This window comes from Eubalaena glacialis, chromosome 4 (genome assembly GCF_028564815.1).
Source record: "Eubalaena glacialis isolate mEubGla1 chromosome 4, mEubGla1.1.hap2.+ XY, whole genome shotgun sequence".
NCBI lineage: Eukaryota > Metazoa > Chordata > Mammalia > Artiodactyla > Balaenidae > Eubalaena > Eubalaena glacialis.
In genome coordinates this window covers 48,154,518-48,167,148 of record NC_083719.1, presented here as the reverse complement: position 1 = coordinate 48,167,148, position 12,631 = coordinate 48,154,518, and the positions used below count along the sequence as shown (strand labels likewise).

At 37.6% G+C, this 12,631-nt stretch overlaps 2 protein-coding genes across 6 annotated transcripts in view; one reads left to right on the top strand and one right to left on the bottom strand.

Annotated features, from left to right (window-relative positions):
* The first annotated feature begins 336 nt into the window (after nt 1-336).
* On the top strand, nt 337-5,065 carry SMIM15 (small integral membrane protein 15). 4 transcript variants are annotated; one of them, XM_061187826.1, is made up of 3 exons: nt 337-453; nt 1,764-1,893; nt 2,811-5,065. In XM_061187826.1, the coding sequence occupies exon 3, from the start codon at nt 2,823-2,825 to the stop codon at nt 3,045-3,047; it is 225 nt and encodes a 74-aa protein (XP_061043809.1). In that variant the 5' UTR covers nt 337-453; nt 1,764-1,893; nt 2,811-2,822; the 3' UTR covers nt 3,048-5,065. The 4 variants fall into 4 exon arrangements, with proteins under 4 accessions (XP_061043809.1, XP_061043808.1, XP_061043810.1 ...); XM_061187825.1 differs by lacking the exon at nt 337-453 and adding an exon at nt 464-580; XM_061187827.1 differs by lacking the exon at nt 337-453 and adding an exon at nt 464-828.
* Nucleotides 5,066-8,957: 3,892 nt separating this feature from the next.
* NDUFAF2 (NADH:ubiquinone oxidoreductase complex assembly factor 2) overlaps nt 8,958-12,631 on the bottom strand; it is a 189,215-nt gene continuing 185,541 nt past the window's right edge. For both annotated transcript variants that reach the window (XM_061187822.1, XM_061187823.1), the window contains one exon: nt 8,958-9,286. In XM_061187822.1, the coding sequence (XP_061043805.1) occupies nt 9,035-9,286 (252 nt within the window). In that variant the 3' untranslated portion in view covers nt 8,958-9,034. The remainder of the gene's footprint in view (nt 9,287-12,631) is intronic.

Below are 12,631 nucleotides of genomic sequence, written 5' to 3'. Positions count from 1 at the left end.
GCTCTCTGGCTGGAGTTTCCCGGGGTCACGGACCTTACCCACCGGGGCCCTCCACCCACGGCCGGGCTCCTGCAGGGGAGCGGCTGTTCCCCGGCTGACTTCGGGGGCAAAGGTACGGGGCCCTCCGTGCTTCCGGACCGGCTCCCGGAGGGCGGAGCCCACCCGAGCCTCAGGCAGGACGCCACCCAGACAGGAGGCGCGAGACTCGGGCTCCGAGCCAGCGACCAGCCGGGCACCGCCGTTCGCCCCGCGCGGCCTCACCTGCCGCTCCCCGGAAACCCGGGCGCCGCCCCGCCCTCCCCGCGTGCTCGAAGTCCGGGTCCCGGGCCCCACACAGCAATGGCGCAGCCGGAAACTGGCCCCTCGACTTCCTCAGGCCGGATCCAGGCAAGGGCCGGCCTGTGGGCGGGTCGGGAGAGCCGTGGCTTCCGCCTTCCTGCTTCCGGCTTGAAGGTTAGTTGGGAGTGGGGGGTCCGAGGACCCACCGTCTCGGGCGCGATGTAGGGGAGGCCGGTGGTGGTCGCAGCCGCAGTTTTGCTCCCGTGCCCAGCGGAGGCGGCCAGGGTGCCGACGGCCCGAGGTGTGGCGGGGACGACCCCTGATTCCCGGGGGCCGCCCGTTGTGCGAGCCCCGCCGGGCCCGCGCTTGCCGAGGCGGAGGGTCTGGGGAGCGTGGCCCCAGGGGCGGGCGGCCGGGTGCGATGAGGGAGGGTGAGCGAGGAAAACACAAGGAAGGAGGGAAAGTGCGGATGGCTGTGAGGTGCCATTAGCTGCAGCTTTAGGCGCCGCGCGGGTCCGGTCCGGAGATCAAGCGCGGCCGATCCTTCTCGTAAGGAAGAAAAGAAATATTCCTTAAAGTGTGGGAGGCGCGTGCGCTTGGGGTCCGAAATTGAGGTGCATGGGAGGTGTGTGTCCTGTGGACGGTAACTCCTTTCTCTGTGTTAATGGCTAAATGTCGGCCATAACCGGGTCCTTCACTTCCGCTTTACTCTTTATTGCAAAGTTCTTTTGCTCATCTCTCAATCTTGCATTAGTTAATTCATTACTGGGCTGGAGAAGCTGAAGAAACAGATGGATAGCTGTAGAGCCTAGGCTCGACTGTGTGGGTGGGAGCCTACGAATGGGGGGGGGGAGGCTAGGATATTTAACGATATCTTAGGCACTTTAATGTGTCTTCAGTTGAAAATATGAAGAAGTTGTGATAGGATATAATTAAAACCAGTCATGGTAGTTTTATGTAGGTGATGGGATTGTGGGTGATATATATTTTGTTTTGCTTATCTCTGGGTTTTCTATAAGGAACACAAACTGTATAATAGGGAGACAAAAAAAAAAACCTTTTAAGAGTAAAGCGGTGTTTGATTTTGCGATTGTATACCTAACCCTATAAACAAATAATTGACTTTTTTAGTATAAAAAGTTCAAGATCTGGGAATGGATATGCTGTAACATATCAGTGAGCTAACTTATATGTTAGTGAACTTAGTAAATAATTCTATTGTTGAAGTAAGTAATTTAGTAAAATATTTGATCTACAGTAACTAGGATTTTCTTACAGGGCATTTACCACTGTGTAATTATTTCTTTCTTAAAATTAGAAAGCAATAGATATTAAATGTATTTAATGTACCAGGCGATTTTACATGTCATTTATAGGTTGCATATAGAGAATTTAGAAATTTTCCATTTAAAATTGTATTATAATTATTCCTTAAAGTTGACTTTTAACGTTTTTCTTTTATCTATTCTTTTCAACCCAACCAGTATATAGAATTTAAGCATTCTCTCAGAAGTGTATGGTAGAGCTAAAGAAGACAACCAACCAAGGGTCATCTGAAATTGTGATTGGCTAATAATCCCAGGACAAAGTTAGAGATCCCTACTCAAGCATAAGGTAGATGATTTTTTAAATCCCAGCTGAAATTTTAAGTGACTGTATATACACCCATTCCTACCCAGGTATTCTAATTCTCCACTTTGAATAGAGATCGACACAAACATGAAGGTTGAAAAGCCTCTGGGGCAAAATAGAAAATGTCACTCAAATCCACAACATCCTCATTTGCCAGATGGCCCTCCCTTACCAACTCAAAATGGAACAAAATGCATGGCACCTGTAATGGTTAATTTTCTCATCTATTAAAGTTGTTCTCATTTACTAAATTATGTCCTCAAATAGGAGTCCTCAAAGCTGAAAGAGGGCATAAAATAGCATGTCACCTTTTGCTTATATCTCTTTGCATATGAATGGATATTATGGTTCCCTTACCCTCTCGTTTCATTCCTGGAAACAGCCATCCATTACCTCCGTTTCTCCAGGCATTTCACATATTCTGTGGCTTTCAAATAGCAAATTTGATGATTGTACTTTTGTTAATTAGCACTTAATAGTACTAAGGCTATGTAAAAAAATGACATATGGGATTCAGCTGTTTCCTGGAATGAGCACATAAAACTCAAAATTCTTTTAAAACTCTGCTGCTAAATAAAGTTTGTCTTGAATATAGGAGGCATATGAGAATGCCTAGTCCTTATGACAGATTCCACATGGTTTTTCCTTTTATCTTCTATAGCTTCACATCTTTTAAGTGTCACTCTTCTGGTTGTCCTAGGTGAATTATTTTTTCTTACTAGAAATACTAGTCCTTATTGAAATAGTACTAATTAGTACTTTTTAAAAACAACCAACCAAACTATTGAGTGATAATGGAATTCTGAGTTAACTGATTTATGGGGTACCTTTTTCAAAATTTGATTAACCACATAGTCTTTTCTCTTGTTGTCTCTCCCCCCACCCCCTGCTTTCCTAAGGCCTCTACAAAGATGTTTGATATAAAGGCTTGGGCTGAGTATGTTGTGGAATGGGCTGCAAAGGACCCATATGGCTTCCTTACAACAGTTATTCTGGCCCTAACTCCATTGTTTCTAGCAAGTGCTGTACTGTCTTGGAAATTGGCCAAGATGATCGAGGCCAGGGAAAAGGAGCAAAAGAAGAAACAAAAACGTCAAGAAAATATTGCAAAAGCTAAACGACTAAAAAAGGATTGAAGGAATGAACAGGCTCTGCAACCAGAGGAAAATCGTCTGGAAAATTATGCAGTTTTGGAAGGACCTATTAAGGTTTCTTTTCAGATCTTATGACAGTATTATTTAGTAAACGAAGTCTGAGCATGTGGAAGAATCATGTTAGTTCTCACCTGTACTATAGCAACTTTTAGGCTTCGGTGTAGAAGTCTGTTGACAGTTACTGTAAATTGGCATTTATTATGCTACAGATTCTTTATAACTGACTTAGTCATTTGCCTTTTTGCAGCGTATGTACTAAAGTGAAAACATCCTGTGGAGAAAAATGGCTTTAGATTATGGACTCTATTCAAATAATGGCTTAAAATGGGGTCCTGTTCTGGACAAAGGAGATTAAGAATGTAAAAATCAGAATTGTCCTGAGGTGAAAAGCATGCTTTTGCTTAAAAGAGATACAGTGTACTAATCACATCTTTTATCATTATTACTTATTTCTTGAAATAGAATCATTTCTGGCTTCCTCAAAGCAAAGTATTATTATTCAACGAGTACTTCTTTTTTCTGTATTTTTCTCATTTTAGCTTTTGAGATACTGGTAATTACCAGACATTCTGCATTTTTAAAAATCTAATTTTATAAAGAATTCTCTTATTATCTTGACTATGTAGAATACCACTTACTGGATATAACAATTTTTGTACTTATGAACACTGCCATTTTCTTAGAGATGACTTGAGTAGAGGAACACTATGATTTAAAGCTTGGAGTAAAAATGCCAAACCTTGTAGTACCTTCGAACCAGTTAATTCTCACTTGTGCTATAAGTAGAAATGTGAAGTAGTTACAGTGTCTTATCAAATAATTTGCTGATTATATAATACCACTTTTGTTTTTCATTCCATTCTTTTAATTCATGTGGTAGTGATGTCCTTTACTTTTTTGATCAAACAGGTTCATGGTGAAAATTAAAATTCAAATTTCTTTTAAGGAACTTTTAAAGAGTAACAGTTAAGTCATATTTCATAAATGGTAAAGAAAGGCTTAACAGTTGGAAAAATTTTGTTTAGCATAGTATTAGTTGGGTGAAAAAGGTGTAAATCATGTCAAAATTAGAATGTGTTATAGTTAGAAATAAAGGGCTGAAGGATATTTCCTGCAGTTAAGTAGTATAACTGGAACTTTTTACTCTTTAACATGGATTTTATAAATGCATGGTTAATAATTTTATTTGTTGTCAGTAATTAATAGCTTATTAATGTTTTCCTCACCCCTGATAATGAATCGTAAATTACAAAAAAATTGTCTAAAAGCTTTAACTTAAAAAAATGAAACTAGATATTGAAATAAATTTGATACGTTTTTATAAAGAGGTCCTGGGCTTTGTTTTTTTTTTGTGGGGGGAGGAGTAATAATTCAAGTTAAATATGTTATAGAAGTTAGACTTTTCAGAGGGTTACAAATTTCATTTATAGATAAGCATGCAGTTGACCCCTGAACACCACCCTGGGCTTTGTTTTTTTTTGTGGGGGTTAGAAGCATGAGTCCTCCCTTGCAGTCGAAAATTCCTGTATAATTTATAGTGGGCCCTCCCTATACGTTGTTCCTTCCTATATGCAGGTCCTCCATATCTGCAGTTCCGAGGTCCCTCTGTATCCACAGTTCTTCATCCGTGGATTCAACCAACCCTGGACCATGTAGTATTGTAGTATTTACCACTAAAAACATCTGTGTGTAAGTGACCCCACACAGTTCGAACCCATGTTGTTCAAGGGTCAACTGTACTTATAAAAGTTGAGAGCAACGTTTCTCAAATATGAGAACCTAAGGACCTCTGAGAATGTTTATGGACTGGTTTGAACAATACTTATTACTGTTATTTTAGGTTGTCAGTTCCTACTTGGTGCCAGTGTGATCAACACATTGCAGCTCCAAGCACTGAAATAATTCAGTGTTTAATTACAAATTAGTTATTCAGGTGATCTAGGATATGCTTTTTATATTGTCATTGAAATTTAAACAAAACTTAGTTATCCACTAAAGCTATGGTTTCATTGTTCATTGTGACAATTTAAAGGTATTTAACTAAAATAGGTTTTTTTATAGTCCCTGTTAGTCTTAATACAATTTTGTATTTGTTTGACATAGGCCATTTATTGTTTCTTCAGCTTTTCCCAAAATTTATGGAGCCTTTTTATACATTTGAGATCAACAAGGTTTTATAATATGTGTCTATATGTTTGTGTGTATTGGGGGGTGGTGTAAATTAGACTATAGAGCTTCCGCAATTTAAAATGGATTACATCCTGATAAACCCACTGCAAGCTGAAAATAATTTACTGAATAATGTACTGAAAGTGAAAAACAGAATGGTTGTGTGGGTATCGGTTGTTTACTTGTGATTGCATGGCTGACTGAGAGCTGTGGCTCCCTGCCACTGCCCAGCATCACAAGTGTCCTACTGCACACTGCTAGCCTGAGAAAAGATTAAAACTCAAAGAACGTTTCTGTTGAATGTGAATGTGTATCGTAAAGTTGAAAAATTAAGTTGGGGACTGTGTATTATGAGGTTTGAGAGTCTTCAGAAAAATCAATCTTTTATTGTAACATACTGTTAACGGTTACAAGAATCCCATTTACTGTTACCCAGAATAATTCTTTTAAAAACTGCCTACCTATTATGTTGTTTCTGAAGTTCTTAGAACTAATATAATCAATTACCATTTTATGGCTGGTTTTGAAGGAAAAACAAACAAGCTGCCTATAACAAACATTTTACCACCAAAAAGTTTGTGCATCAGAATTTGATCCATAGTTTACCATGTGGTAAACTTCAGCATGGTGTTACTGTATCAGATGTGCAAGGGGATTTTAAACCTATTTCCTGAAATTACAGTGAGCAAACTGGAAATAAGCTTCGGATGCTGCGAGCTAGAAACCCAATGTTGAGATCCACTATAACTAACAGCTTGTCACCCATCGTGAGGGGCACTTTGTACCTCATCTGGTTTTAAGTTAGAGGAAGTCTGATACCTATTTAGGAATGATTGCTTTCAGGTTTGCAAGTGATTATAGGATCACTCTGATTTACTTCATATCTGTAATATATAAGGACAAATTCTGTATTTCTCAAACATTAAAGGGGATTCTGTGTTCAAATACCAAAAGTTTGGGAAACACAAGATAAGACAATTCATTTCTGCATGATTTCTTGGAGTCTTTTAACCTTCTTTGACTATCATAGACTCTCTTTTCTTTTCCCCCGAAGAACACAAATAGTTTGAGAAAGCCTAGTCTAAATGAATTCAGGTTACATTTTAGATAGTGTGGTTAATGAGATAGCATTAAAAAAGTCAATATGATGGTACTGGGTCAAGGCTGATGAAATTAGGAAGTAAATGAGAGCCAGAAATCTGTTAGTAAAAATGGAATACAAAAGGATAACATAATGGGGAAAAATTATTTCCTCCATTTTTTTAAATTTTTAACTTCAGATATCCAAGGCATAGCTAATAGATTTATATGGTTAAACCCAAAAGGCAATGCATGTATACCTGAGCAGTTTGTATAATAAGGCCTTTGGGGAAAAAAAATGCTATATGCATGTATAGCAGAGGCATAGGAAGTCAGGAAGGATTTATCTGAGAGTACTTAAGGTATGTATGACACTTTAATTATTATTATTTTTTAAAATTAATTAATTATTTTTGGCTGTGTTGGGTCTTCGTTGCTCTGCGTGGGCTCTCTAGTTTCGGTGAGCGGGGGCTACTCTTAGTTGCGGTGCGCGAGCTTCTTATTGTCGTGGCTTCTCTTGTTGCGGAGCACGGGCTCTAGGCTCGCAGGCTTCAGTAGGTGTGGCACGTGGGCTCAGCAGTTGTGGCACGCGGGCTCTAGGGCTCAGGTTCAGTAGTTGTGGTGCGTGGGCTTAGTTGCTCCGCAGCATGTGGGATCTTCCCGGACCAGGGCTCGAACCCATGTCCCTTGCATTGGCAGGCAGATTTTTAACCACTGTGCCACCAGGGAAGCCCCACTTTAATTATTTTAAAATGAACATTTTAACTTTTGAAATTAAAAAAACTGCATGGGTTTTGGAGTCTGTCTTGAAAAGATGAAGAAAAACATTTTCATTTAAAAAAAAAAAACTTGTAAATTCCCCAAATATAACTATTTAAAATATGAAATATGGTGGACACGTGAATATTTTATGTGAAACTTTGATTCTGCTTTGCATGTGTCTGGCTTAAAAGCCACATATAAAAACAAGATTGTTTAGAAAGGCAATCTTAATTAGGCCAAGATTATAGTTCAGTTTTTATGTAGGACTAAATGTTCTCAATTCTGTTCTGATACCACCTAACAGTGTAACCAGTCATCCTAAAAATGTTAGTCTTGAGGAAAGGAGTGTGGATGGATTACTACAAAGTTTATTCCCACCTCTCAAAATCACTTTGAAAGTGCATACTTTACTAATAATGGGTGGGCCAGTATCATCTTCTTATATAACGTAACTGTTGGCTAAGATTTTCTTTTATGTAAAACAGGTATTTTGAAATGAAAGCCATAAAAATAAAAATTAACGTAAATTCTGTCATACATTATTTATAAACAGCCTACACGACAAACTTTTGTAAAACATGTATATAGAATACAGTTAATAAGCTGATAGGAATTTGGTAGTAGAAACATTCTATTCTAGCATGTTAGAATTTACAGTTTTTCCTGTAACCTGGGGTTCAAGGACATCTTACTTTACAGTCAGTTATACAACAAATGTTATCTCTTTTTATATTGCCTAATAGCTAGTTCCTTTTTTGCCTCTTTGGTAAAATGTAATACTACTTTGTAATAATGTAAAGAGACAGAATGATTAACTTGATATTAACAGGGCTGCTGGAACGTTAATATTACCACCTAGGGGCTTTTTTTTTGTCATTTCATAAGTATTATGGTGATTACATTTGATTACATTTGTTTTAGTATAACATTTTATAAAGTTGTATTTTTCTGTAGTTTATTTCTTAAGCAATTAAAAATTTTACCTTCTAATATTAAGTAAAAATCTCAGTCCATATTTATTGAGTAGTTGCTACAATGTCAAACACTGTTAGAAGACCTCTATATTAGAATTAGAACTCTGTTAGCAACAAAAACTTGGTTGTGCACTTCAGAAAATGTATGACACTTTTATATATAATCTGTTTTAATGTTGTCATCTGTCTATAATTTTCTCCAATGTAGAAATCACTGTAATCTCCACTATCAGTGGAATCACGTTCTGAGAACTCTGCTCTATTTTCTATTTCTTCCAAGTAATTTTTAATCTCACAGAACTACGATTACCATTTCTCTGTTTACCATCTTTTCAGACTTTTGTGATAGATTGTCTACTTCCATTGGTCCTAATTCCTTCTTTAAAACTCCATCCTCAATCCCACCATAAAATAGCTTTTGTCCCATCTACTCATCAATATCATAGGGTTTTTTTCATTTATCAAATAAATTTTCTTGGCCTCCACGTGTTTTATCCTGGCCTCCACGTGTTTTATCCAAGTTCATGTTTTTGATTAGTCCTTTAGAATCTTACAGCGTGCCTCTACAGAAATAGCAGTCTTCTCCTTTTATATTTGATCAGTTAGGACAGTTCAATATTTACCCTTATCATTTTCTACCAAGATATATTTTGGGTGGTTTCTAAATGATCGTAAGGATCTAAAATGTACTGAGCATTTACAGCTACAAGATACTTCTCAAGGGAGCAACTCAAAGAGGAATAAAAACTAAGCAAATTCATAAACAGAGAATGATGACTAAATCAAGTGAAGGATTTAAGTCTAAAAGAAGTTAGGTTTCTATAGTTCATAACCTCACACTTCTTATGCATAGTAAAAACAAGTTCTTAAGCTTACTGGAATAGAGAACTATTGTACAGTCAGAAAATACAAAGTAACTTTTTACTTTTACTTGTTAAAATAGTCACATACATATATAAATGAAATGATTTTACCACAGTGCATTCATTGATTGTGGCTCTTGCCATCTTGTGGCATCCAGGATCCTGGCTGAAAGGTTTTACCAGTGCTGGTGGGAGCCACCGAGGATTCTTCTTTTCCAAAGTCCGGAGCGGAGGCATGCCCTTTAATCTGAGTTTGAACTGGTGGAGCCAAGTGTTCCTTGTTGCTCTCTTCTCTGAGGAGTTTTTCTTTTTCACAAAAGTCTTTGGTTTTCATTTTAATTTCTTCTTTATATTTTTCATTCTTCATTATTTCCTGCATGCATATATAAATGGAAGAAATCATTAAAGTCCTAGTTAGAAGAAAACTCAAACTACAGGTTTTATAAAAATAAAATAGCTAATGAAAAATAAAGTACATATATACATGATACTTCCTTGCATTTAAATAATATATAGATATGTACAGGGTAAGTCTGAAAAAGCTATCTGATTATATATTGATGTTATTTTGAATTAAACAGCTATGTCCTTATATACTATAATAAAAAGATGAGAAGGATAATGAAATAGAAATATTTACTACCCAGTAAGTGAAACAAACCACTTAACATGAAATATTACACAAGAGCATAAAAGTCACTCTTACCAAAGATTTTCTAAATTTAACAGCAATTTACTGCCTCAAAAAACTAATCAGTGATTTATACTTTCTATTGGAGATGAAGTGAAGGTGAGAGGGCCTCAGAAAGATGCTCCTGCCAGTCTTTTCTCTGTGGGACTTAAAGCATGGTTGCTAAGGCCACCCTCTATAGCGCCAGGACCAAGTCCCATCTATTTCCCTTTCGCCTCTGGAGTGGTATGGCAGTGAAGAGGAGGACAGAAACGGAATCAGAGTTCAGCAAGCCTTAGACACCAGTTCCAGAGAGGCACTTTGCTATTGGAAATGCTTCCTCAAATCAGTGCAAGCAATTTGTGCAATGCGGTTTTGTCACTCAGATTTGCTATTCTATTTGTAAGGATCTATACCCCGAACAACAATGAATCTATTACTGTATTTCATTGAATACAAGACCATCAAATTTAAGATGCATCGCTGTTATATGTACCACTAAAAAAGGCAAACTCCTTCACACATCCTGATTTCAGAGATGTTAAAATTTGAAGATATGCATCTTAAAAACAGATGAAATAGTAATTACGTCTTTTACCTTTATTGATTCCTTCTTCCTCTTCTATCTTAATTATTTATAAATGGGTGAAATTTTTTTTTTTTTTTTTGGCTGCGCCTCACAGCTTGCGGGATCTTAGCTCCCCCACCAAGGATTGAATGGGCGCCCTCGGCATTGAAAGGGCAGAGTCCTAACCACTGGACTGCCAGGGAATTCCCTGGGTGAAATTTTTAAATGTTCTTTTTGCTTATCTGTATTTTCTGATTTTTCTTTAAGAATATATTTGTTATTTATAATATGAATGTTAACATAACTAATATCTGACAACACTGACAAAAACAAATTCTCCCAAGTTATTTTTAAATTTCAACATTTAAAAAAATGACACATCTGGGACTTCCCTGGCGGCGCAGTGGTTAAGAATCCGCCTGCCAATGCAGGGGACACGGGTTCAAGCCCTGGTCCAGGAAGATCCCACATGCCGCAGAGCAACTAAGCCCGCCTGCCACAACTACTGAGCCTGCACTCTAGAGCCCGCGTGCCACAACTACTGAAGCCCGCGCGCCTAGAGCCCGTGCTCCGCAACAAGAGAAGCCACTGCAATGAGAAGCCCGCACACCGCAACGAAGAGTAGCCCCCGCTCGCCACAACTAGAGAAAGCCCGAGCGCAGCAGCAAAGACCCAATGCAGCCAAAAATAAATAAATTTATTTAAAAAAATGGTTCCTTTAAAAAAATGACACATCTGGTTATTTAAATATATGATGCAATCTTTCTGTTTCTAACATGAATTTCAAGCAATAATAGTTCTCCAAAAAGGTAAACACTGATATTTAAAATCACATTTAAAATAATGGTCTATACTTACGGGAAAAGATATGAGGAGATTGTAGTGTTACAGACTTTTAGACACAAAGAAGGGCCCATCTAATGAAACCTCTCCTAAAGCAAACATGTGAGGGAAGGCGTATTTATAAATATTCTTGTAATTTCTATAACAGATCAATTCCCTATGAGTAATTTAATAACCACAGTAACTATGAGTTTAGGGACAGCTGCTATGAGTGAGGGTGAGAGTCAGGCTTTGCCTTTCATATACCCTGTAGAATTCTCAGGTGGGGTGACCATATGTCACAAAAGAAATCCCTCAATATGATACTGGAAATAATGGAAGTAGGTGGAAATATTTTTCAGTCTGAGGCCATCTCATCTTCACTTCATCTCCAGACTCTTCAAGACCCTCTATGAACTGGTGTGTCAGCCCGGAGGCTCTTTCTCCTGAGCAGAATGAAAGGTTCAGGAGGGTTGAACTTGCACTAGTAGCCCACCACAGGGAGCAAGACACTACTGAGAAGCTGGTATAAGGCTTGCTTGGCCTGGTATAAGAGCATCAGTCACATTGCCTTTAGGGATTTCAGCTCTACTGTTGCAGTCTTACAGCTGGTGCAAGCCTATGCCTTCTGCATAAAAGGAAACTGAGGGCAGAGAGCTGTTCTTTCTTTTTTCCTGCCTTCATATAATTCCTCTTTACTCACCATTACTCTGCCAAGTAGCTTCTTTCTTATAACAGCTATTTAGGCCAATAAAAAGCCAGTCTGAATATGTTAATTATTTTAATACGAAGATTAAAGATTTTGGAGTTGAAAAACATGGAGACTATAGTTTTTCCTAGAAAAGAATGTCTTTTTTTTTTTTTTTAACTAATGGTTACCAGACCCCTGCCAACAGCTTCCAGAAAAATTACACAGAACATAAATCATTTGTGAAAGGAAATCTAGTTTTGTAAATATTTGGAATAGATAAAATGAAAGTAGTTAGGTAGAAAAAATAGGAATTTGTAGACTAAAAGAGAAACAGAAGTAATTCTGTAACAAAGCCTATTTCAAAGCAGAAATTACTATAAAGCAAGGATTTTTCCCTTACATTATTTCCTTGGAAAAATATCACCTTAAGTCTCAATATGTTTATCAATAAAAACATTGTTTCAGCATTTTAGGCATAAACCAAGGGTAAGTAGGTCTTCACATAAATGTTTATATGTTTAAAGCAAATATTTATCCTTTTGCATACCACTTTTCTCCATCAGTATTCTTTCACATTAAAAAAAATAGTTGTATGGATTTTATCACTTGCATTATGCCATGACTTACTTAATGTCTACCCCTATTTTTGTTTCCAATATATCACTTTTTCATTAAAAAAATAGAACTCTGATGACTATCCACATAGATAGTTCTTTGACCCAAACACATAGTTGCAATCTCAAATCTACCTTTTACTATCTGTGACACCAAGGAAGTCAGTTAACTTTGTTCAGTTTCAGTTTCTTTATCTGAAAATGGGAATACAGTGACTATGCATATATAAAATTTACATCTCAAATACTCATATGCATACTGTTCACATTGTTAGATCTTCTGAAAGTTTGCAGTTAAAAACATGGGCTTTGAAGCAAGACTAACTGCATATAAATCTCAGTTTTGCCATTTA

Excerpts from the sequence above, each read along its gene's own strand:
- SMIM15 (XM_061187826.1), top strand. The coding sequence starts at position 2,823 with ATGTTTGATATAAAGGCTTGGGCTGAGTATGTTGTGGAATGGGCTGCA.